Source organism: Dasypus novemcinctus, chromosome 2 (assembly GCF_030445035.2).
Source record: "Dasypus novemcinctus isolate mDasNov1 chromosome 2, mDasNov1.1.hap2, whole genome shotgun sequence".
NCBI classification, from domain to species: Eukaryota; Metazoa; Chordata; class Mammalia; order Cingulata; family Dasypodidae; genus Dasypus; species Dasypus novemcinctus.
In genome coordinates, this window is record NC_080674.1 from 121,110,397 (window position 1) to 121,134,077 (window position 23,681).

At 39.9% G+C, this 23,681-nt stretch overlaps 1 protein-coding gene and 1 pseudogene across 2 annotated transcripts in view; one reads left to right on the forward strand and one right to left on the reverse strand.

Moving 5' to 3' along the window:
• Positions 1-1,099: 1,099 nt before the first annotated feature.
• TICAM2 (TIR domain containing adaptor molecule 2) overlaps positions 1,100-23,681 on the reverse strand; it is a 50,703-nt gene continuing 28,121 nt past the window's right edge. Inside the window, exon 2 of one of the 2 annotated variants that reach the window (XM_023591358.3) lies at positions 1,100-4,643. In XM_023591358.3, coding sequence (XP_023447126.3) covers positions 4,639-4,643 — 5 coding nt within the window. In that variant the 3' untranslated portion in view covers positions 1,100-4,638. The remainder of the gene's footprint in view (positions 4,644-23,681) is intronic. The other variant, XM_071209514.1, reaches the window with a different exon arrangement.
• LOC105746977 (large ribosomal subunit protein uL6-like) lies at positions 8,978-9,557 on the forward strand (annotated as a pseudogene).

Sequence of the window (23,681 nt, forward strand, 5' to 3'; positions counted from 1 at the left end):
GAATTCTCAAAATAAACCCTTTCAGGGAGGTATTATTTTTATCTTTATTTTTAGATGAGAACACTCAGATCAGAAAGTTAGGCATCTCACTTAAAACACCATTACAAAGAATAGAGATGAAAGTCAAATTGATTGATGTAATTCAAGTCAGACTCCACAGCAGAGTTCAGAGAAGTGGGGGGTGGGAGAAACTGTGGGAGAACACCCTGGGTGCAGATGGAGAGAACTTAAAAATAATAATAAAATCAACTAGAAGTCAGCTGGCATTTTATCACCACCATTTATCAGCAATTTAAAATAATTCAGTGATAAAATATTTTTCTCCACTGGGGTGAACCAGATTCATCATCTTATTATGCCAGACACTCTCATACCTGATATGGTGCCTGACACTGCAGCAGCCACAGCACAACTCCAAAGGGAGCTCAACTGAAATTCTGAGGATGGCAGAGCAGAGAGATGGAAAGGACTGGATTTTTAATGATGCCTTTAAGCCACCATACCTTGGTGGACTTCTTGTGAAGTTAGATAATGTTATGGGTTAATTTGTGCCTTCCCAAAAGATATGTTGATGTCCTAACTCCTGGTACCTGTGAACATGACTTTATTTATAAATAAGGTCCCTGCAAATGAAATTAGTTAAAATTAGGTCATACAGGAGTAGGGTGGCCCCTTTACCCACTATAACTGGTGTCCTTGTAAGAGGAAATTCGGATACAGACAGAGAGAGAGAGAAGGCAGCATGTGTGACAAATGCAGAAATTCAGTTATGCCACAAAGCAAGGAACACCAAAGACTGCAGCCACCACCAGAAACCAGAGAGAGAGGCATGGAACAGATTGCTCCCTACAGACTTCAGAGGGAACCTGGCCCTCCAACACCTTGATTTCAGACATTTGGACTCCAGAACTGTAAAATAACACATTGCTGTGGTTTTAAGCCATCTGTTATAGTTTTATGATCATTTGTTACGGCAGCCCTAGGATATGAAGACAGATAATAAGTTTACCCAAGGTCATATGGCATTGGATTTCTATTTCTTACAGCTGAAAGCATCTGTCTTAGTTTCTTCCTTGTTAAAGCAAATACCACACAATGGTTCAGCTTAAACAATGGGAATTTATTGGCTCATGGGTTTGAGACTAGGAGAAGCCCAAATCAAGGCATCATCAAAGTGACGGTTTCTTCCTGAGGATATGTGTTTTGGGGCTGGCTGCTAGTGATCCTTGGCTTTTCTGCCACATGGCAATGCTCATGATGGCATCTTCTCCTCTTTCTTCCAGATCTCATTGGCTTTGACTTCTTGCTTCCTGAAGCGTTCTCTTTACCTGTATGAATTTCATTCTACTTATAAAGGACTCCAGTAATGGGATTTAGACCCATCCTGATTGAATTGGGACTAACCTTAACTGAAAAAACCTCATTGACAGGTCCTACTTACAATGGACTCACCCCCCCCCCCCAGGAATGGTTAAATTTAGGGTTTTTTCTGGGGGTACATAGCTCCAAACCATGACAGCATACTAACCAATACATAAGGTACAACTCAGATTCTTCTGTGTGCAGCTCCAGGGTGGGTATTAAGGCCCCCAGAGTACTCAAAATAGAAGCTCCTCAGCATGTGGCAACATTTTCAAGAATTTCCCCATGTTTGTATGTGTGTTTATCTGCACCTATATACATGTGCAAATGTACACACACATAAATACATCACTAAGCCCACATCTTTACCTCTTTTCACCTTCAGTTTAGCTATTTTAGTAATTCCTGTTACAATTATTAATTTTAACATAAAAATTACTCAGGACTTAAGATTTTTGTCAAAAATATTGAACACCAGGGAACCGATGTGACTCAGTGGTTGAGTGCCGGCTTCCCACAATAAAAGGTCCTGGGTTCAATCCCCAGCCCCAGTACTTCAAATGCATATATATAACTCCAAATTGGGTAAGACATGCCTGGTGCCCTGTGGAGGAGTACATATTGGTGCTTCTTTTCAAAACATTTTTCCATAATCTTCATTGGACTTAAAATAACCAAGTTTAGACAAGGGTAAAGGAAAAAAAGCATTTCTTAAAAAAAAATATTATCCACCTTCAATTGCTTCAAGTTTAGCCAGCATGAAAGGTAGTGGATTAATGTTTTATTAGTAAATGAGATTTAAGATGCAGGAAACATTATGGCAAAAAAAAAGAATATTATTTAAAACTGAAAAAGAAAACTGAATAGTAAGCTACTGTGGTAGAAAAGAACTTTAGGTCAAGAAAATATTATCATGTAATAAAAACAATCTTCTCCTTTAATAAGTACTATTAGAGTAGGAGGTTTGTCTTACTTGCAGGATTATTGGAAAGGGTTTCTCATGGAATATTTTGGCATGCCTATAAAGAGGTAGTTAGCAAAAATATGTGTAGACCCCAGTATTTGTGGGATAAGAAGTGGGGATAAGGAGAAAGAAAAATTAGGAACAACATCTTTGCTCGAATTTCCTTATTACATTTATTTTTGAAAAACTTAAGGAAGAATATATTATAATTCTTTTCTGTGACTATAATTATAAGCATATATAAAGTCTCCTGCAACTATTAGGGTATATATCACATTATAAACTTCTTTCCATTTGCTTGTTCCCTTTTCCAGTTCCTAGTTTTTCAAATTCTGAGAGAGGACAAAGGCCCTTAGAGATCCATCAATCCAACCCTTTCATTTCACAGATAAAGGAGAGTAAGTAGCTTGTCCACAGTCACATTCATCCTCAGTGACAGAGACTGGACTAGAACCAGGTCTCCTGACTTCCCAGCAAGTGCTTTTCCCATTACAATAAAAATGTGACTCATACTCCATCCCATCCCCAAACTGTACTTGATGGTATTCTCAATATCAGATGGAGCAAAAGGGCCAGAAGGGAAAGACACCTCTCTGGCTTGTTATGAGGCCAGAGCACTAAAAGAAGAGATGATAAGCTACATCTCCCATTTCTATCCCAAGTCTTTAAAAACTAATCCACAACACACACACACAGTCAGGCTACTCTGAGCACCCAGATGAGAAATATTTCCGGGATAGAGTACTGCGTGTGAGAGAAACTTGTTAAATGTTGTTATAAGAGAAGTTATTAATTTTAAAGGAGAGCATCTGGCTAATCATACACAATCATACACCTTTCAGAAGCTCTTCAAATAAAGCCCTGGTTACAAGTGATGACTAACAGAGAGCTCCAGGCTCCAAGGAATAGTTCAACACCACTGCATGGAATCCTTAACTGCCAAGCTATAAAATGGGTGCTAGTCAATGGTGGAACTTGACTCTAAACTTTTGACTGGGTTTCTTTTTAATGCCCCAACCATGCTAAAGTCTACTTCTGATTTCATATTCATCAATACTCAGTATTCTCAATTTCAATTCTGGCAATATTTCTGAGTGACAGTACCAGGAATGCTTTATTGCAACATTCATGAAAGTTCCCTCAAGACGGAGGGTTTTCAGATCTCTTGGGGCCATTTTCTCCAGTATTTTCTTTGAGAAGAACAAAATTGAGAGAACGAGAACATTATCACAATTTTAAAAGCTACCACCTGTGTTTTTGTTCAAGGTTCAATGCAAGGAGTGTCAGATGAGAATATCCTTTGTCATATCCATGAACTAGGAAAACCATGGGAGAAAAGTTCTTGAAACTAACAATCTTGAGTTTATCTAAACATCAAAAAGTACCACAACTTCATTGTTTTTCCTGCAGAAATGTACCTTTCCTTTGTTTCTTAAGTTTCTGTAAGAATAAGGCTCTGTTATTTAAACATTTCCTAGAAATCGCTTTCTCAAGGGAAGACAAGAGATCTACTTTATGAAACAAGAGCCTGCCATGTGTTGTGTTTCATCTCAGTCAATAAATTGCCTTTAAACCATATTTCTTGTCTTTCTCCATATAGTTTGTTGTGTCTTATACACGGACTCCTGAAAAATTCTTTCTACTTGTGTGGGAAAGCCACGACTTCCTTCCTCTAGGGCATTGATGGTTCGCAGGGCAAAAGGAGTCCTTTCTCGGGGAAGGGGATTGTTCCGCGGCCGCATGGGAATCACAGAGTTGTACTTGTGCTGCCTGTTAACGGAGTTCATTAGGGACGTATAGAACTGGAACTTACACCAGGTATCTCTTAAAAAGTTTTCAGTCAATAATAAGATTGTCCATGCAGACCCATTTACAGCATCATCTAAATTTTGTAAATGCTGTCTGCCACATGGCATCTCAGCAAAGATTATCCCAGGTTTGATACCAAAGTCATTTTGTAGCAGATCCTGGACTCTGAGGGCTTCATTGATGTCCTCTTCCGCATGCAGTATCACAAATTTGAGAAACACCTCTTCTTCTGCTTCCTGCTCAGGCATCTCTTCCATTCCTTCTTGTCCCTCCGGTTCTCCTGCTGGCTCCTCTGTTGTATTGTTATGCTTGGCTTGATCATGCAAGGAAATTTCTTCAGCTTTCTTGGAACATGATCCATGATGTATTTGACTTGTATCCATACTTTGGCTTTTACCCCAAGAGGGAGAAAGAGGGCATGGATCTATTTTAGATTTTCCAATACCCATTATAAATATCCAAGTCAGAAAAGGAGAGCTTCATTTATTTCTCAGCACTTCTTTTCATTCTAAAAGAAGAAATAAAGCAGATGAATATCATAAATTTAAACAAAACATTAAAAATGGAAAATTTCATTCAACCTGAAAAGCTCAAATAGATTATAAGATATATGTCCTAAGAAAGAAATGCGAGATATACACTGGAAAACCAAATCTCTTGTCTTTTACGAGTCTCACAAGGGCTACCACAGACATTCAAGGGTAAACTAAACCAAGGGAGGGTCCACTGTAACATAACAATAGACGTTTGGAATATTTAAATATTATTATTTTAGCACTACAAACCTTCAGCTTAAAATAAATTACTTTAGTATTTTAGTGAAAAGGTACCATGCCAATCAATCCCTATGGAGTTTATCTCTAACTTCTGCATTAGGAAATGATTGTGTAGAGCAGAAACAGAAAAATCTAAAGAAATATTCAAATATCAAGTATGAAGCATATTTATTTTTGATCAAATACACATACAAAACAGAATAAAAATACCTAAAGATGGCCGATGCCATCTTTAAGGTATTTCAGCATAAAGAGAAGGTGCAAAGTGACAAATGAAATGATGTCTACGGCTCGCTGGTTCAGAGATATTTTGTTAATCCAGGGTTAATCAGTGTTGTTGGATAGGGCTGGTGAAAAAGAAATTATAATAAGGGTGTGTGAAAAGGTAGGGATAGCTTTTTCAGATAATCTTTTAAATGCTGAGAAAATCTTAATTTATTCACCTAGGAAAAAATTAAAATCTCAGTTTGGAAGTGAAATCTGGAAACCAACACTTGTGATTTTCTCCAGTGAAATCACAAAGTATGATTTTAGTTACTCATTCTTTTATTTTAAAATTTCTAAATTCACAATTGAAGAATCAGATTAGTTGTAGAAGGAAGATATTCCACGAGAATCTAATTTAATAACACCTCAAATAATGTTGGCAGTGTTGCTAATTATAATATATCTTGTTACCCATGAAAAGAGCAGTTTTCAAAAGGAACTCTTATCAAAAGACGGAAAATGAAGAATAGATACACAGTTTCCATATTTTCATATATTTGCCCACAGTCCATATCCTACAGCATATTTATATATTGTTTATGGACAATGACTAGTTAAGAAGAAATTATTAATATAATAATTATGATGACATAATTAACATGATTACATATGCCTAAATGATTCAGGTTTAGGAAACTGTTTAACAAAAGTAGTGAGAAACTTATGGGAAGAAAAGATAGGGAAAATCACATAGAGAATTTCATTCTAACATATACAAGCAGTTAAAGAGTTTGCTGCTCCCTCTGAATGGTGAAGGAATTGCGGGCCACCACCTGTCATTCATAATTCTGTACTTTAGGTTCTGGTTCCAAGATACACTGTGTTAGTTACCAAAAGGTATTCTAAGGCATAATAACTCTAAAATGTTACATTCATATATTCCAAATAATAAAACCAAATTAATTTTGACTCACTTCATTGGTGCCATTTGTTTAGAATTAACTGCTGAACTTTTGTTTTGGGGCATGAGAAAAGGTTTTGCCATACAAATAGAATGGTTCCTTTGCAGTAGAAAACAATTTTAAGTCATTCAGAGTCATCTATTTATTGCAAATGTCAAATAAAATAATCTTCATTTATTCACTGAAATAGGGTTGTTAAATCAACTTAGCCCTCATTCTTTTAATCATTAGCTGGGGAGAAATGTACACTTGAGGTAATATTCATAAAAGGTCAAGAATTTCTAGGTAAAAAAGATATATCAAGCCAGGTCACACATCTTTTGAAGTAAGTAAAAACAAACAAAAATATAAAGAACTACAACAGTTTTTATTTTTTTAAAATACCAGTCTGCAAAAGACTTCAGAAATCTATAATGTACTGTTCTAACTTCTAAGCAATCCTACCAATCCTGACCCTAATCATAACAGAGGGAAGAAAATTAGCAACCAAACTGAAAAACTTCACTATAACTCTCTTATTTGAAGGAAGGAAGGAAGGAAATAGCCAATGGAAAAATATGTGGAAAGCCATGCCCTAGAGTATCTGCCTTTTCCACCATGTTAGGTTCATGTGTCAACTTGGCTAGGTTTTGGGTCATTGTTTGTTTAAGCAAGCACTGGACTGACTGTTGCTCTGAGGGCATTTCATAAAGGGATTTGCATCTATAATCAGCTCACTGCATCTATGGCTGATTGTATCTACAATCATCAAAGAAGACTGCCATCAGCTATGTAGGGAATCTTCTTATCCACTCAGTCGGAGGTCCTAGAAACCAGAACTGAGAATTTCAGATGTTAGAAAGAAGACTTTCTGCCTCTACTTCAGCCAGCCAGCTTATCCTGAGGAATTCAACTTCACTTTCATTGGAATTTTCATCTTTCAACTTGCCCTATGGAGTCCAATGTGACGGATTTCAAAATCGCCTTTATAGGGAACTGGATTTGACCCAACGGATAGGGCATCTGCCTACCACATGGGAGGCACAAGGCTCAAACCCAGGGCCTCCTGACCTGTGTGATGAGCTGGTCCATGCGCAAGGAGTGCCATGCCACGCAGGGGTGTCCCCCATGTAGGGGAGCCCCAAGCACAAGGAGTGCACCCTGTAAGGAGAGTCACCCAGCGTAAAAAAAGTACAGCTGCCCAGGAATGGCGCTGCACACACGGAGAGCTGACACAGCAAGATGATGCAACAAAATGAGACACAGATTCTGGGTGCCACTGACAAGAGTATACGAGGACACAGAAGAACACATAGTGAATGGACAGAGAAAGCAGAAATGTGTGTATACATTTCCATTTACTTTTTTAGAAAAAGCAATAGTTAAAACACCTAATGATTATGAAAAGATTGTATTGAAAAGTCTCATTCCCACCCTTGTCCCCATCCATCTTGTCATTTACCCCCCATGACCTCCTACTGGTGGCCACATTTTTTTTGTTTGTTTGTTTGTTTTGGGGGGGTACTGGGTCAGGACCTGTAACCTTGTATGTGGGAAGCAGATGCTCAACCATTGAGCCAAATTGGCTCCCAAGTTGTTTTTTTGTTTGTTTGTTTTGCTTGATGTTTGTTTTATTGTTTGTAGGAGGCACAGAGAACTGAACCTGGGACCACCCATGCGGGAAGCAGGGGCTCAACCTCTTGAGCCACATCTGCTCCCTGGTGGCCACTTTTATTAATTTCTCCTATATCCTTCCAGTGTTTCTTTAAGAATATATATTCTTTTTTCCCCTCTCCTTTCTTTCAAAGGGATAGCACTATACATACGTATATATATATATATACAATATATATATACAAACAATAGTAGTGTGGTATGCATGGTTATATGTTTGTGTATATGTGTGTGTGTGTGTATATATATATATTAGAGAGAGAGAGACAGAGAAGCTGCTTTCACCTTACTACTACTATAATCTCAGAGCTTTCCATATCAGCATATAGAGAACTTCTTCATTTTAATTTACAGCTGCATAATCTTCCAGTGCATGAATGTACTATAATCATCCCTGTTCTTGAATATGTGAGTTGTTTCCCGTTAGTACTAATATGAACAATGCTGCAATGAAGAACTTCATACAAAAGTCATCATGCAAGTTCATATGCATTATAATTCCCCAAAATGGGATTCTATATCAAAGGAAAAATACATTTGTAATATTGATTGATTTGGCCAAATTTTCCTCTGAAGGGCTGAACCACATTTTTTGCTTTTAACTTGACAGAATGACACACCCACTCCCCACCTATCAAAAAAGAGCTGAGATCAAAGTTACCAATTATTGACCACAGCCCAACAGAGCTATTCACATTCTTCCAGGCAACAGGAATGTGGAAAAACATAATGTATTAGAATGAAGCCCTTAATTTTTGTCTGAAGGGAAGATCAACAGGTCTGAGATAAGGAGAGTCCAGAATTTATCCACTTTATGTCTAGGCAAAAGGGAATTCCAACAGTTCCCCAATTAAACAGGAGTAAGTGGAACAGCATGGCAATTAGCAAACGTATTACAGGAAATAAAAAAGAAGAAAGATAGCATGCAAAAAATGAAATAAAAAATTCATTTTCATTATGACTATGCACTCTGGAGTCAGACTGCCTGAATTATAATTGCAAATCCCCAGACTTGCTATAAAATAACTGTGTGACTTCATACAAGTTACTGAATAGCTTCGTGTTTTGATATGATGAGTACCTACCATTAGGGTGTTTTTTTTTGAAGAGTAAAAGGGCTTAGAACAGTACCTTAGAGCCACTGGCTGCTTTAGGCTTAGCAATGTTGCATGCTCATGGCACAATACGCAGGGCCTTTATGGGCTACAAGAACACATTCTCTGTTTGCCTCATCTACAGCAAGAATGAAGACCATTCTCAGCAACCAGACTATTGACATTCCAGAAAATGTTGACATCACACTAAAGGGATGCCTGGGTATTATGAAGGTCTCAGAGGAACCCTGCTGAGGGATTTCAATCACATCAGTATAGAACTCAGTTTACTCGGAAAGTAGAAGAAGAGGCTTTGGGTTGACAAATGGTGGGGAAATAGAAAGGAACAGCTACAGTTCAGTACTGTACTGTATAGTCACGTACAGAACTCGACCCAGGGTGTCACACTGGGCTTCCCTTAAAGATGTGGTCTGGGTATGCTCACTTCCCTGTCAACGTAGGTATTCAGCAAACTGGGTCTCTGGTTGAAATCCGAAATTTCTTGGGTGAAAAATAGATTCACAGGGTTCAGATGAGGGCAGGTGTTGCTGGTTCATTATCTCAAGTCCAGAAAGATGAGTTAATTCTTGAAGGAAATGATATTGAACTTGTATCAAATTCAGCTGCTTTGATTCAACAAGCCACAACAGTTAAAAACAAGGACATAAGAAAAAGCTTGGATGGTATCTATGTCTTTGGAAAAGGAACCATTTGGCAGGCTGATGAATAAGATCTAAGAATTGTGAAGCAGTGGAAACAACAAGATGCTAGATCTATTTGTGATATTTTAAAGATGTAATAAAATTCATGTTCAGCTTGGAAAAAAAAAAGGAACAGTAACTTAGAACAATTGTACTGAGAACACTGCTGCATAAAAGGTTTAGCACATAATATGTGATCAATAAATGTTAGCAGCTATTATTATTAAATACATAACAAAGAAACTGAAGAAAAAATTACAGAACAAATGCTACTCAAAAACATAGTCCAGGGAAGTGAACTTGGGCCAGTGGATAGGGCGTCAGTCTACCACATGGGAGGTCCGCGGTTCAAACCCCGGGACTCCTTGACCAGTGTGGAGCTGGCCCGTGCGCGGTGCTGATGCACGCAAGGAGTGCCGTGTCACGTAGGGGTGTCCCCGCATAGGGGAGCTCCACGTGCAAGGAGGGTGCCCAGTAAGGAGAGCCGCCCAGTGTGAAAGAAAGTTCAGCCTGCCCAGGAATGGCACAGCACACACAGAGAGCTGACACACAAGATGACGCAACAAAAGAAACATAGATTCCTGTACCGCTGACAACAACAGAAGCAGACAAAGAAGAACATGCAGCAAAATGGACACAGAGAGCAAACAATGGGGGGGGGGTTAGGGGGGAGGGGAGAGAAAAAAAAACATAGTCCAGGGACAAGTTGCCAGTCTGTGAACTATTTGTTACCAGTCAATGACAAGATAAGGAGATTGTGCCAAGATATAAATCAAATACATCACTAAACATGTTGTTTAGTTCAGCTGCATTTTTTTTCATAAGCAGACATTCTCAAAGAAGGAAGCAGCATGGTTTACATTTTGGTGAAAGCTTCTTATATCATCATGGACACGCACTTTCAGTAACAGTGCTCTAGGAGAAAGTAAAGAGAATATGTAACCAATGAAACAAAAATACAAAAATATCAAAGATGACATAAGATGATAGACTTAGATGAAAAAGGAGATTGTAGACAAATCAACGAACCAAATGCCACCATTAGGGAAAAATAAAACAGCAAAGAATAGAATAAACTTGACTCAAAACCAAATCTATTAAACATGATAGAAAAGTTTGAGAAAAATCACAGAATATGCAAAGGAAAAAGACAAAGAAAATAAAGAACTTTGAATGGAACAAAAAAATCATAGCTGTAATAGATTCTCCACCTTAACTCAATGATCAGTCTTAGCATTGCTGACACAGACAGCATGTGTCTCCTGACATAATTCAATATAATGTATACAGCATAATATATGAAGTATTCTTGTGAAAAATGTTCAACTTGACTCAAATCAAGTCTTTAGATATAATGTCCAGTTTAGAGAAAAGGAGGAGGACAAGAAAAATGTCCATTAGAAGTTAACAGAGGGAAACGGACTTGGCCCAGTGGTTAGGGCGTCCGTCTACCACATGGGAGGTCCGCGGTTCAAACCCCGGGCCTCCTTGACCTGTGTGGAGCTGGCCCATGCGCAGTGCTGATGCGTGCAAAGAGTGCCCCGCCCACGCAGGGGTGTCCCCCGCATAGGGGAGCCCCATGCGCAAGGAGTGCGCCCCGTAAGGAGAGCCGCCCAGCGCAAAAGAAAGTGCAGCCTGCCCAGGAATGGCATCCCCCACACTTCCCGTGCCACTGATGACAACAGAAGCAGACAAAGAAACAAGACGCAGCAAACAGACACAGAGAACAGACAACCGGGGGAGGGGGAGGGAATTAAATAAATAAATAAATCTTTAAAAAAAAAAAAAAGAAGTTAACAGAGAAAAAACTGTATTTCCATGCTATGGAATACTACTCAGCATTAAAAAGCAATGATCTACTGATACACACAATAACATGGATGGATCTTGAAATAATTACGTTGTGTGAAGAAATCCAGACATAAAAAGCATAAATATTGTATGATTCCATTTATCCTTCCAAAATCCAAAGAATGCAAACTAATCTACAGAGACAGAAAGCATTCCTTTAGACATGCTTAGGAGGCAGCTATATCACTTCTCTTACTTGTAGCATTTATATTTTGCTTAGATGACATTCTTGATAAATAATTTGCACTTTATTTGAAAAAATCCACATTACTTATAGAGCTGTGTTCTACTGTGGTTTTCCTGAACTCGAAAATTCAAATTGAGGTGGGATCTAAAAAAATGCAAGCAAGGTGCTAAAAAGGTAGCTTGCGTTTTCTTACGAATGAAAGAAAAGCAACTAGCTTGATAAGCAGTACTAAAAAGGCATCATCTGAATTCATCATTTCAACATGTATTTATTGATCATCTATGATGTTCTAGAAACTGAAGTTCATGAGTGAACAAAGCAGAAGAATATCCTTGCCCTCATGGAGCATAAATTCTAGTAGAGAGAGAGTCAAAAAAAAAAAAAAAGAATGAATAATAACATTCTTCATAAATAACATAAAATATTATATACAGGCATACACACTTATATACTATAAGAAAAAATGGAAGTGTTATGTGAAAAAAATAAAGCAGAAAAGGATAATGATTTAAGGACTATCAGAGAGAAGTTTTGTTTGTATGTTTTTAAATGATGTTGTCAGAGAAGGCCTCAAAAAGGGCTGACATTTGAAAAGACCACAAGGAGGGAGGAAGGAAGCTGTGCAGTTACCTGAAGGAAGATAATTCTGGGCAGAGAATATCAAGTCCACAGGCCTTGACTGAAGAGTGTCTGGTGTGTCTGAGGAACAATGGGAAGTGGGGCTAGAGTGAACAAAGGGGTAGAGTAGAAGGAGCTAAGGGAGAAGAGAAACCACGGGGGAGTTTTGAACAGAGAGTCATAATATGAGTTGAGTTTTCAAAGGATCACTTTGGCTACTGTGTTGAGAATAGACTGAAGGGGGGCAAGGGCAGAAGGAGGAACACTAGATAGGACACTGCTGCAGAGACACAGCAGGAAAATAGGTTTCTTGGACTAGGGAAGCAGCATTGGAAAATGGATTTGGGATGCAGTTAGAGGATTTGCATATAGATGTTGAGTAGGTATTGGGGGTTTCAGGGAGAGGTCCAGCTAGGAAATGTATGTTTGGCATTCATCTGTGTATGGATGAGTGAGTATATATAGAAAAAGGAAGTGATCCAAGACCCAACCCCAGGATACTCCAGCATGAAGAGGTCAAGAAGAGAAAGAATCAGCAAAGGAGACAGAAAATGACCTGCTAGAAAGTTTGGAGGAAAACCAGGAGGGTATGGTACCCCAGATGCTATGGGAAGAAAATGATTCAAGGGAAAAAGAGGGCTTAATTTTTCTCAGATGCTGCTGACTCATCAAGTAGGATGATGACTGACACATGACCAAGGAATTTAGCGATGTGGAGAATAGCACTGATTCTATGAGAGTAGGTTTAGTGGAGGGGTTAGTGGGGGAAAAAGGCAAAAGCCTAATTGGGTGGGGTTCAAATGGAAAAGAAGAAGCTGGAGACTGAGTATAGACAACTCTTTAGAGAAATTTTGCCAAAAAGGAAAGGAAAGAAATGGAGTAATAGCTGGAAGGGAAAGTAAAGCCTAGAAAGACGGCTGTCTATAAAGATTAGGAAACTATAATGTTTGTTTATTAATGGGAAAGAGCTAGTAAAGAGGGTGATTCAGTGATGCAGGAGAGAGAGAAGGGAGAATCTTTGAATTGCTGTTCCTGTGTAGATAAGAATGGGACTTAATGCACAGGGGAAGGCTCTGCCTTTCCTAGAGAAATGGACAGTTCATCCATAGTAAACATAGTAAATACAGTAAACATGAGAAAGAAGGCAGAACTAAGTCAGTATGGATATGAGTGGGAGGATATGGTGGTGCCTGCAGAAGTTCTCTTCTGAATGCTTCACGTTACTCAATAAAGAAAGCAAGACCGACCCCTCCCTAAGGACTGGAGTCAGATGGGGTGATATTATCATGTTCACAAGGATCTTATTCTTTCTCAGCTACAACATTGATTAGTCCCTGTGTGCACTCTTCACCCCAGCAGAAGGCTTCTGTGATGGGAGGAAAGCTCGGGAGAGCACACAGTAGGTCCCACCCCGGCCAGGTCTCTCTGCCTGCAGAAATCACCTGAGAGGTTCCTCCAGTATGACTACAGTCACTATCCCACTCATCCCTGATCATACCAAAAAATGAAACTTCAATGTGAGTTCCTATTTACTCACCTAGACCCTCCTTAAAAGTATGTTGCCTTATAATTAAGAGACATTGGGAGTGAATGTAGCTCAAGTGGTTGAACGCCTGCTCCCCATATGTGAGGTCCCAGGCCTGATCCCTGGTACCTCCTAAAAACTAAACAAACAAACAAAACGAAATAACCAACTCTCATTGGGGAGTTGACGTAGCTCAGTGGTTGAGAGCCTGCTTCCCATGTATGAGGTCCTCGATTCATACCCCTAGTACCTCGTAAAAAAACAAAAACAAAACAAAACAACATTGATTGCATAGTTTTTAGATGACATGGTTACATTTTTAAAAACGTATTTATCACTTGTGAAGAAGGGCTCCCAAGCAGTGAGTAAAATAATTGTCAGTAATGATTTGGTAATTGAACACATACACATAAACTATTTTTACTCTGTTTATGTGTTTAACACAGAAAAAAACTTACATGTTTTATTCATTGCCTTTGAAATGTACACATTTAAAATTATGGCATCTAGTATTCATAATTCTTCAGAGTTGGCGTCTACATTTTCTTTCATATTTGAACAGCACCATCTTGTGGCACACAGTTGAAATCAATGACTTTTTTCAATCGTTCAGTTGTTAAATAAATACTTTTTGTTGTCATTAGTAAGTAAGCTTTGTTGAAAAATCACTCTGTACTAAAACTTCTAAGTTATAGGGATGTGAAGCCAGCATATGGAAACAGGCAAACATGGCTCACTGCTCTGGTGCTTTATGCAGGAGAACAGGAGCTATGAACACCCTCAGGAGGGGCACTTGCAATAGGAAATATTCTGCATTAGCAAGGCCAAGAGAGGTGGACATTTTCCAAACAGTGGGAGCAAAGTTTGCAAAGACACAGAGGTACCAGAAAGCAGGATATGTTAGAATAATTTTGCACTGAAAATTTATATGCCCCAAGTCTATGTTTGTGGGAGGGGAAGGAGATAGTGGTGAGAGACACTATGGAGAAGTAAACAGGATTAAGAAAGCTTAAGAGCAAGCTGATGTGCTCTGGCTTCCCACATACAAGGTCCCCAGCCCCAGGCACCTTAAAAAAAAAAAAAAAAGCTTAGGGATCCTAATCTATTATGCTTGAGACTTTGGATTTGATCATGTTGGCAAAATAGAGAGACCCTGGCAATTCCATATTGTTTATGAATTCCCAAAATAGAAAAATAGAAAAATGTTTGTGAACTGGTCTGTCCCTCTGGGCATATTAGATTGGATTGGATTCAGAGGTTTCATTTTTACTTGATTAAATAATGATTAAAGCTTTGATTGGGCTACATCAGTAGGACTCACAGAGAAAATGACAAGGCCGAAGAATTAGTTGGTGTTTTGAGCTGGAGCCCCAGGAAATAAACACAGAGAAGCAGATGTCCAAGGCTCCAGAAAGAGAGATAAGCCATTAGCCTGATAGTCTACAGCTGGCCTTGTGGAGAGAGCAGAGCAGCTGACCCCTGAGACAAACAAGCCCCGGGAGAGGGACAAGACTTATACCAACCTACAACTAATACTGGAAGAAGATGGGACCATGTAGCCTTAAGAGGAAGTCTGCTTGCAGTTGTAGGCACTCTTGGTTTCCTGGTGTGGTGGTTGAACATCCTCACCTCCCTGTTACCTGATCTGGGTAAGTCCAATGGACCATAGAATACAAGTTGAAACTCTGCTGAGTTTCAAGGCCTAGCTGGCACATGGCCAGTCCAGAGATTCAAGTCTCCTGAGTCTACACAAACTCCAGCACCAACCACAGGTTCAGTAAAAGTGACAGAAGAGGCATGTGTAGAAAGGTCACATCTGAGTCCAACTCCATCACACTCAGGGACACAAATTCCAAAGTAGAGCCCATTGACAAGGCACTGAATTCCAGAGCCATCTGCCATGACTGTAGAACCTGCATGCCTGCATAGCTCTCAGGAGCACCAGTACCCAGGGTTGTATCTACTCTGGCTGTCTCTGGGATCCTGTTGAGACGTGCATAAGCGTGACCCCTCTGATGACCTCCTGACTCTTTTTTGAAGACTCTTAGCCATATAAACTCATTTGTCTTTACCATTTCCCCCTTTTATTCAAGGTCTTTTTCTAGTTGGATCATCAGCTGGTGATTGGTAGTAATCTCTTGGCACCAGGAAGGCTCATCCTTGGGAGTCATGTCCCACAGTGGGGGGAAGGTAGTGCATTTACATGCTGAGTTTGGCTTAGAGAGTAGCCACATTTGAGCAACATTTGAGCTCTCAGGAGGTAACTCTTAGGCACCCTGCAGCTCTAGGCCTAGTTGAAATTTCAGGTACACAGGCTCATAAAAATAGTCATCAGTATCAAGGGCTCATCAGTGGGCCATCCTTTTTCACTGTTCTTTGCCCTTGCACTTGGGGGATTGTTGCTGTTCCATTGGGGAATGTGACAGAGCTTCCTGGCTAGGAACTCAGCACTCCCTCAGTTGTTGTTTGTAACTCTAACTACTATGAAAATATCCAACGAATATCTGAACATTTTTATATACTCTATATACATGCCCTGGAGAACTCCCTCCCAATCACTTGTCCCCCATCAATAACACCCCACACCAGTGTTCCTCCCCTACCATCGTTGAACCCCTGTCATCCAAAACTTCTTAAAAAATGAAGCTTAATATATTGCCAAATCCAATTAGTAGAAAAATGAAATAGTAATGATAGGTTTAACAATTAGAAATAGAATACATACTAATTTAGAAAAAATAAAATAAAAAATAAATTGGGGTATTAAAAAATGAAAAATATCATAAAACTTTGTTTTTGATGTTTTGCCTTTCATCATTGTAATAGGTGTTGCCCTATATGTACAGTGGCAAGACATTTTCTTTCATTCCTTCCTCAGTGTCTACATTCTTTTTTTTTTTTAATTTTAATTTTGTCTTCAAAAAAGTTTTAGATCAAAGTCACATATACAATACAGGGGACTCCCCTATATCCATCATCAAATCCTTTTCCCCCTTCCCCAGCAATGTTCTTTTTACATATTCATGTTATATTTGCTGCTGTTGATGTACAGATACTGAAACAGAGCTAACAAACATGGTTCCATTTTGTTTTACATTATGGTTTATATTTTAGACTGTACAATTTTCTAAATTTTTAGTTATAGTTTACATTATGGTTTACATTTTAACCTATACCTTTTCATAAATTTTTGGTGAAATTTAACATGTCCTATATCCACCATTGCACAATCTTTTTAAAAAATTAATTAATTTCTCTCCCCTCCTCCCCGCTCCCCCATCTGTTCTCTGTGTCTATTTGCTGCGTCTTCTTCTTTGTCCACTTCTGTTGTTGTCAGTGGCACAGGAATCTGTGTTTCTTTTTGTTGCATCATCTTGTTGTGTCAGCTCTCTGTGTGGGTGGCGCCATTCTTGGGCAGGCTGCACTTTCTTTTGTGCTGGGCAGCTCTCCTTACAGGGCGCACTCCTTGTGTGTAGGGTTCCCCTACGTGGGGGACACCCCTGCATGACACGGCACTCTTTGCATGCATCTGCACTGTGCATGGGCCAGCTCCACACGGGTCAAGGAGGCCCAGGGTTTGAACTGCGGACCTCCCATGTGGTAGACGGATGCCCTAAACACTGGACCAAGTCCACTTCCCCATTGCACAATCTTGTGGAACACTTCCATTGCCCCCCAGTTACTCTGGTTCCATCTATTCTATTCCTCTCTCCCCCACCCCTCAGGGCCCATATTGAAAACCAAGCTTCACTGCTTGAAGGACCAGACTCACAGATACTTGCAACAATGCTGAGGGCTTGACACACTAGACTGTCCTCCCCTACTGGGAGCCACCAATTCTCTCAAGAGACCATCTCAGGGCCCACAGGATGGAGGAATAAAATATGGACTAGAGTGGACTTACTGGTATTCTACTATAGAACTATTGTGACTAGCAATGGAAGAAATTGTATCATTGATGTGGAGACTGTGGCCACAGAAGTTGCTGAGGACAGGGAAAGGGAAGAAGAGATGTGATATGGGGCCATTTTCGGGACTTAGAGTTGTCTTAAATGATATTGTAGGGACAGATTCTGGACATCATATATCCAGCCATAACCCACTGAATGGACTCGGGGAGAGTGTAAACTACAATGTACACTATAATCCATGAGGTGCAACATACTCCAAAATATGTTCACCAAATGCAATGAATGTGCCACAGTGATGAAAGAAGTTGTTGATGTGGGAGGAATGGGGGGGGGGGGGATGTGGGGGATGTGGGAACCTCTTATATTTTTTAATATAACACTTTTTGTGATCTATGTATCTTTTTTTAAAAAAGACAATTAAAAAAATAAAAAAATAAAAAAATAAAAAAAGAGGAAACCTGAATCCTCGCAGAGACTGGCAGCCATCTTGCTCCAACATGAGGCAACAGACTTTGGTGAGGGAAATAACTTATGCCTTGTGGTCTTGTGACTATAAATAAATACCATTTATGAAAATCAGCAGATTTCTGGTACTGTGTGTCAGCACCCCTTTGGTTGACTAAAACAGGCATGATTTGACTTGTTTTGGGCAGATCAAACTGACAATATTGAGGCCATACTAAAGGGCTGCAAGGCCCTACACTGGGCTAACACTAAGTTAGGAGGCTGTTGCAATAATCTGGGTAAGAAAGTAGAACCCCATAATCTAGGTGAGAAAGCAGAACCCGGAAGGAAGTGATAGTGGGACAGGGATATAAGAAGGGGATAACCGGGGTTGGCAGGGAGAAAAAGAGGAAAGAGTCAGGGATGCCTCCCAAACCAGTGCCTTGGTGGATGGTGGTGCCATTCACTGAGAGAAGCAATGTATGGAGGATAAGAAGGGGTTGGGGGTGGCCAGTTAATTCAATTTTGGACATATGGAGCCTGGGGTGCCATTGATCTAGAAGAAGATCTATCTAGTAGGCACATGGACTGGTAGTACGGGGCTTAGGAAAGCATCTTAGATTGGGGATAAAAATTTGGCACAGCTCAAATCAGGTGAGTGATTAGGATCCTCTAGAAGAATGAGTAAAAGAGGGAACTGAAGACAGAACCAGGGCCTGAGGGGCATCTGGAAGAAGAAGGACTCAAAGGAGAGGGAAGAGTGGCAGAGGAGTTGCAGGAAAATCAGACACAGAATGTCTGGAAGCTAAGGGAGGAGAGTGCTTGAAAAGCTATGGTCAGCATCCAGGGCTGCCCAGGGCTCAGACCTCGAGGTTCACTGGAGCAGTTTCAGAGGAATGGTGAGTGCCACCAAAACCAGTCTGCAGTGTGCTAAAGAGCCAGCAGGAAGTGAGGAAGTGGAGAGAGGGGGAAGGAAAGCAGAGGCCAATGGCTCCAAATGAATATAGGTTCAGAAGATTTCACTAAGAGATGCTTAGAATACTTAGAAACTGAAGGGAATTCACTTGTAGAGAGAAAGAAGGTGGAAAATATGGAGTTTCTTAGAGTTGGGCTGTTATCCTGCTGGTCAGTGGGCAGGCTGTCTCTATCCCCTTTCCCTATGACAGGAGGGAGGCCACTTAACTCGAGTGTGCTAGATCACAGGATGATGCTTGTGATGAATACAGCAAGTGGCACAGTGACCCATGGGCAGGACTTCGGATTTCACCCATTGGGGAGATGGTAAGTCTACTTTTGTTTGTACAAGGAATCATTACATTATATTGGGAGAGAGCATACTGTTGTTGCTCTTGTTGTTGTCTGGAAATGTATAAGTATGGAAAAAAAGGGTTTGTGGATGTTAAGTAGCCAAAGAGGTGATCTGTAGTGGGTACAGCAGATTAGTTCATTCAATGCATATTCTAACTTCCTTGACATACTTTCCTGTACTACAAAAGTCTGGAAAACTAAAAAGTATATTCCCCAGTCTCTCTTGAAGCTAAGATTTCAGGTGTTGGGGAGGGTGGGGGGGTATATAGGGACCTCATGTTTTTTTAATGTAACATTAAAAAAATAAAGACAAAAAAAATTAAAAAAAAGATTCCAGGTGTGATTCAAGTTCCACCAATCAAATGTACTTACTTGTCTGAGTTAAATATGAAGGGCGGTAGAGCATGAGAATCTATTTTGCTGATTAAGACCATAGCAGAGTTGGAATGATTCAGGGCCTGGCAGCTCACTTGACCTCGTAGGAGGCTTCCTGGTTGTGTCAAGAACTCCACCTCCAGAGTACCATTTTGCTGTGTGGCTTTGAGGTGTTTCTGGAAACTCAACCTGGAGTCTAGCCCTTCCACCTTCTCAATGATACTGTACATCTTCTAATACCCTGTAATATATACCTTTTTGCTTAAACTAGCTATAATAGATTCTGTTTACTGCAACTAAACTCTAATTACTGTAGCATCAAATTCAGGATAAGAAACTACAGCAGGGGACAGCAGCAGAACATGGTCCATTACCTGGTTTTGTAAAGAAAGTTCTATTGGAAGATAGTCATGCTCCTTTGTTTCTGTGTTGTTTGGGGCTAATTTCATACAACAGAGGTAGAGTTAAGAAGTTATAACAGAAACCACATAGCCCAGAAAGTCTAAAATATTTACTCTCTGGCTTTTACAGAAAAAGTTTGCCAATCCCTGTCTACATGGGAGTGCCGAGCACTTCCAGGCTGCTAGGACACAATGGAACAGATCTGTCACCCAGGTGAGGAACAGGTGGACTTTTCTTTGACATCTTTGTCCTGCAAATGTTTAAAAATCCCAATTAAACAAACCCTTGTTTATGGGCTAAAAGATTCATTATGGTAAAAATGTCAGTTCTTTCTGATTCAATCCCTATCCCAACTAACACCTCAAGGCTTTTTTTTTCCAGTTGAATTTTACAAGTTCAATTTCAAAATATCTATGAAAATAAAAAGGGTAAGTATAGTTAATATACATGTGAAGAAAAAGAATATGGGAGGACTTGCTCTATCAGATATCAATACTTAGTATAAAGTTACAATAACAAAGACAGTGTATTACCAATACAACGTTAGACAAATTGCTATTGGAATGGCATAAAGAGTCCCCAGACAGGCACATACATATATGGACACTGGATTTTCAGCAAGGGAGAAAGTTCAGAGTAATAGGGAAGGGTAATCTTTATTATTTATAGTGCTAGGAAAAATGACTGTTGGCCAGAGTAATGATTACAAGGATGTTTGCTTCTTTAATTTATTCAACTGTATCCATTGTTCTGTGTAACTTTCTAAGCAATATATTTATTAATACATACTACAAGTTTAAAAAATGCCAGTATGATGCTTGGCCCCTTTCTCTTCCACCATGACTCCTAGGCTTTCACAGCTCTGTAACTTCACACATGCCCGAAATCTGTTCACTCGGCCTGAAATGACTTTTTTTTTAGCATGATCTACTTATCCATCTTTTAAAAACATTCTAAAATTAAAAAAACATAACAATATTTATAGTATAATCCCAATTCTGTGTTTAAAAAATGACGGACTATAGTTAATAGTACAATTATAAAAATGTTCTTTCATGACCTGTAACAAATATACCATATTAATGCAAGATGTGAATAATAGGGTGTTATATGGGAACTCTATTTTATGCATGAAATTGTAAACCTACATATTCTCTAATTAAAAGCTATACTGGCGGCGGACTTGGCTCAGTGGTTAGGGCGTCTGTCTACCACATGGGAGGTCCGCGGTTCAAACCCCGGGCCTCCTTGACCCGTGTGGAGCTGGCCCACGTGCAGTGCTGATGCGCGCAAGGAGTGCCGTGCCACACAGGGGTGTCCCCCGTGTAGGGGAGCCCGACGCGCAAGGAGTGTGCCCTGTAAGGAGCGCCACCCAGCCCGAAAGAAAGTGCAGCCTGCCCAGGAATGGCACTGCACACACGGAGAGCTGACATAACAAGATGATGCAGCAGAAAGAGACAGATTCCTGTGCTGCTGACAACAACAGAAGCAGACAAAGAAGATGCAGCAAATGAACACAGAGAACAGACAATAGGGGTGGAGGGAAAGGGGAAATAAATAAATAAATCTTTTTAAAAAAAGTGTATACTGAGTATATTTACATATGTTTGCTTATAAGGTATGTATGTATACATACATATTCACATAAACACATGCAGTTTTATGCTGTTGTATGCATTATCAACCCACGAGAACAGCTTGTCTTAGATTTCTTTATTATATATGTATATATACATAGATGTATATCAACACACATACATACATACACATATTTGTTTAAATCCATGACAATACCAAACGGTATCTAGTGGATCAGTCAGTTTAGGAGCCTGAGTTCTATCACTGGCTCTCAGCCAATAAGTACAAACTTTCCCAATTTACTGAGCTGTCCTCAGTGTGAAGTCAACTTGACAATGTCTTTTTACTGCCAAAATTTTCTTTCCCAGCAGTTTTGATACATTATGACTGACTAAATGAGTACAGGTGATAGTGCTGGACTTGATACTAAGAAATATGGTGGATGTTAAAATGTAAGGTTTTGGCTTCCAGTTGACCAAGATGGCAGCATAAAATGTTCCAGGGTACTGTTCCTCCACAAAAACTTTGAACAACTAGTAAAAACAGGCAGAGCCATCTTCCTCAAAACTCTGGAAAACAGTTAAAGGGTTGAAGTAACTGGGCAAGGGCTGAACCCAAAAAATGCACCTGTGCTAGTCGCCCCCCGCCCTGCATGTAGAACCAGTCTGTGCCCCTACTGTGGGTCCGTGGCCCTGTTCTAGAGGTAGCAGAATAACCAAACTATCAGTTTTGGTCCCAGAACTTGCCCGGAGGCAGAAGCAGTTTGAGGATCACTAAAGCAGTGTAAGAAACAAGTCAAAGCCTCCTAGGAAAAGGATTATCTGTTTTTAAGTTATACAACGAAGCACCCTAGAGAGAGAAAGTCTATTTCATAGGGAGTAGAGGGGGCATTTCAATTCCTGTAAATGGGGATATTCCTAGGACCAGGAGCAGGCATGAGCCCAGAACAAGAGGCAGGATCAGAAAAGATGGAGGGGCCCAGTATTGTGCTGATCTTCTGGAGAGGAGGGCTGATCTTCTGGAGAGGAGGGCTGAACTCTGAAAGAGAGCACCAGCCAACGCAAAGCCAATTTGCAAAGACTTTGAAAGGTGTTTTGTTTGCTTGTTTGTCCACCCCCCCACACACTGGGGCTTATATTCAAAGAGAAGAAAGGGCTGATATCAAACCCTAACTGCAAACCTGGAGGAACTAGAAAAAGAAGATCAAACTAATCCCAAAGCAATTAGAAAGAAGGAAATAACAAAGATTAGAACAGAGGTAAATGAAATTGAGAATTAAAAAAAAAAAAAACTAGAAAAAAATTAACAAAACCAAAAGCTGGTTCTCTGAGAAGAGTAATAAAATTGACAAATCCTTAGCTAGAATAACAAAGAAAAAAAGAAAGAAGAAAGAAGAAGCAAATACATAAAATAAAAAAACATGGGAGGGGATATCACCATTGAGCCCACAGAAATAAGAAGTATCATAAGAGGACACTTGAAAAATTGTATGCCAAGAATAACTTAGATGAAAAAGACTAATTTCTAGAAACACACAAGCAGCCTACAATGATGAAAGAAGAAACTGATGATGAACTTAACAGACCAGTCACAAGTAATGAGATTGAATTAGTCATCAAAAACCTCCCAACTGGGAAATGGATGTGGGTAGACTGGACCCCGTCTACCATATAGGAGGTCCAGGGTTCAATGCCCAGGGCCTCCTGGTGAGGGCAAGCTGGCCCACACAGCAAGCTGGCCATGCGGAGTGCCCCCCAGGTGGAAATGTCACCCCCCCAGGAATGCTGTCCTGCACAAGAAAGCCACCCTGCACAGGAGTGCTGGCTGACATGGAGAGCTGGTACAGCAAGATGATGCAACAAGAGAAAAGGAGGAGAAAAAATAAGAAGATGTAGCAGAACAGGGAACAGAGATGGCGCAAGAGAATAATCTCCTCTTTCCTACTCAGAAGGTC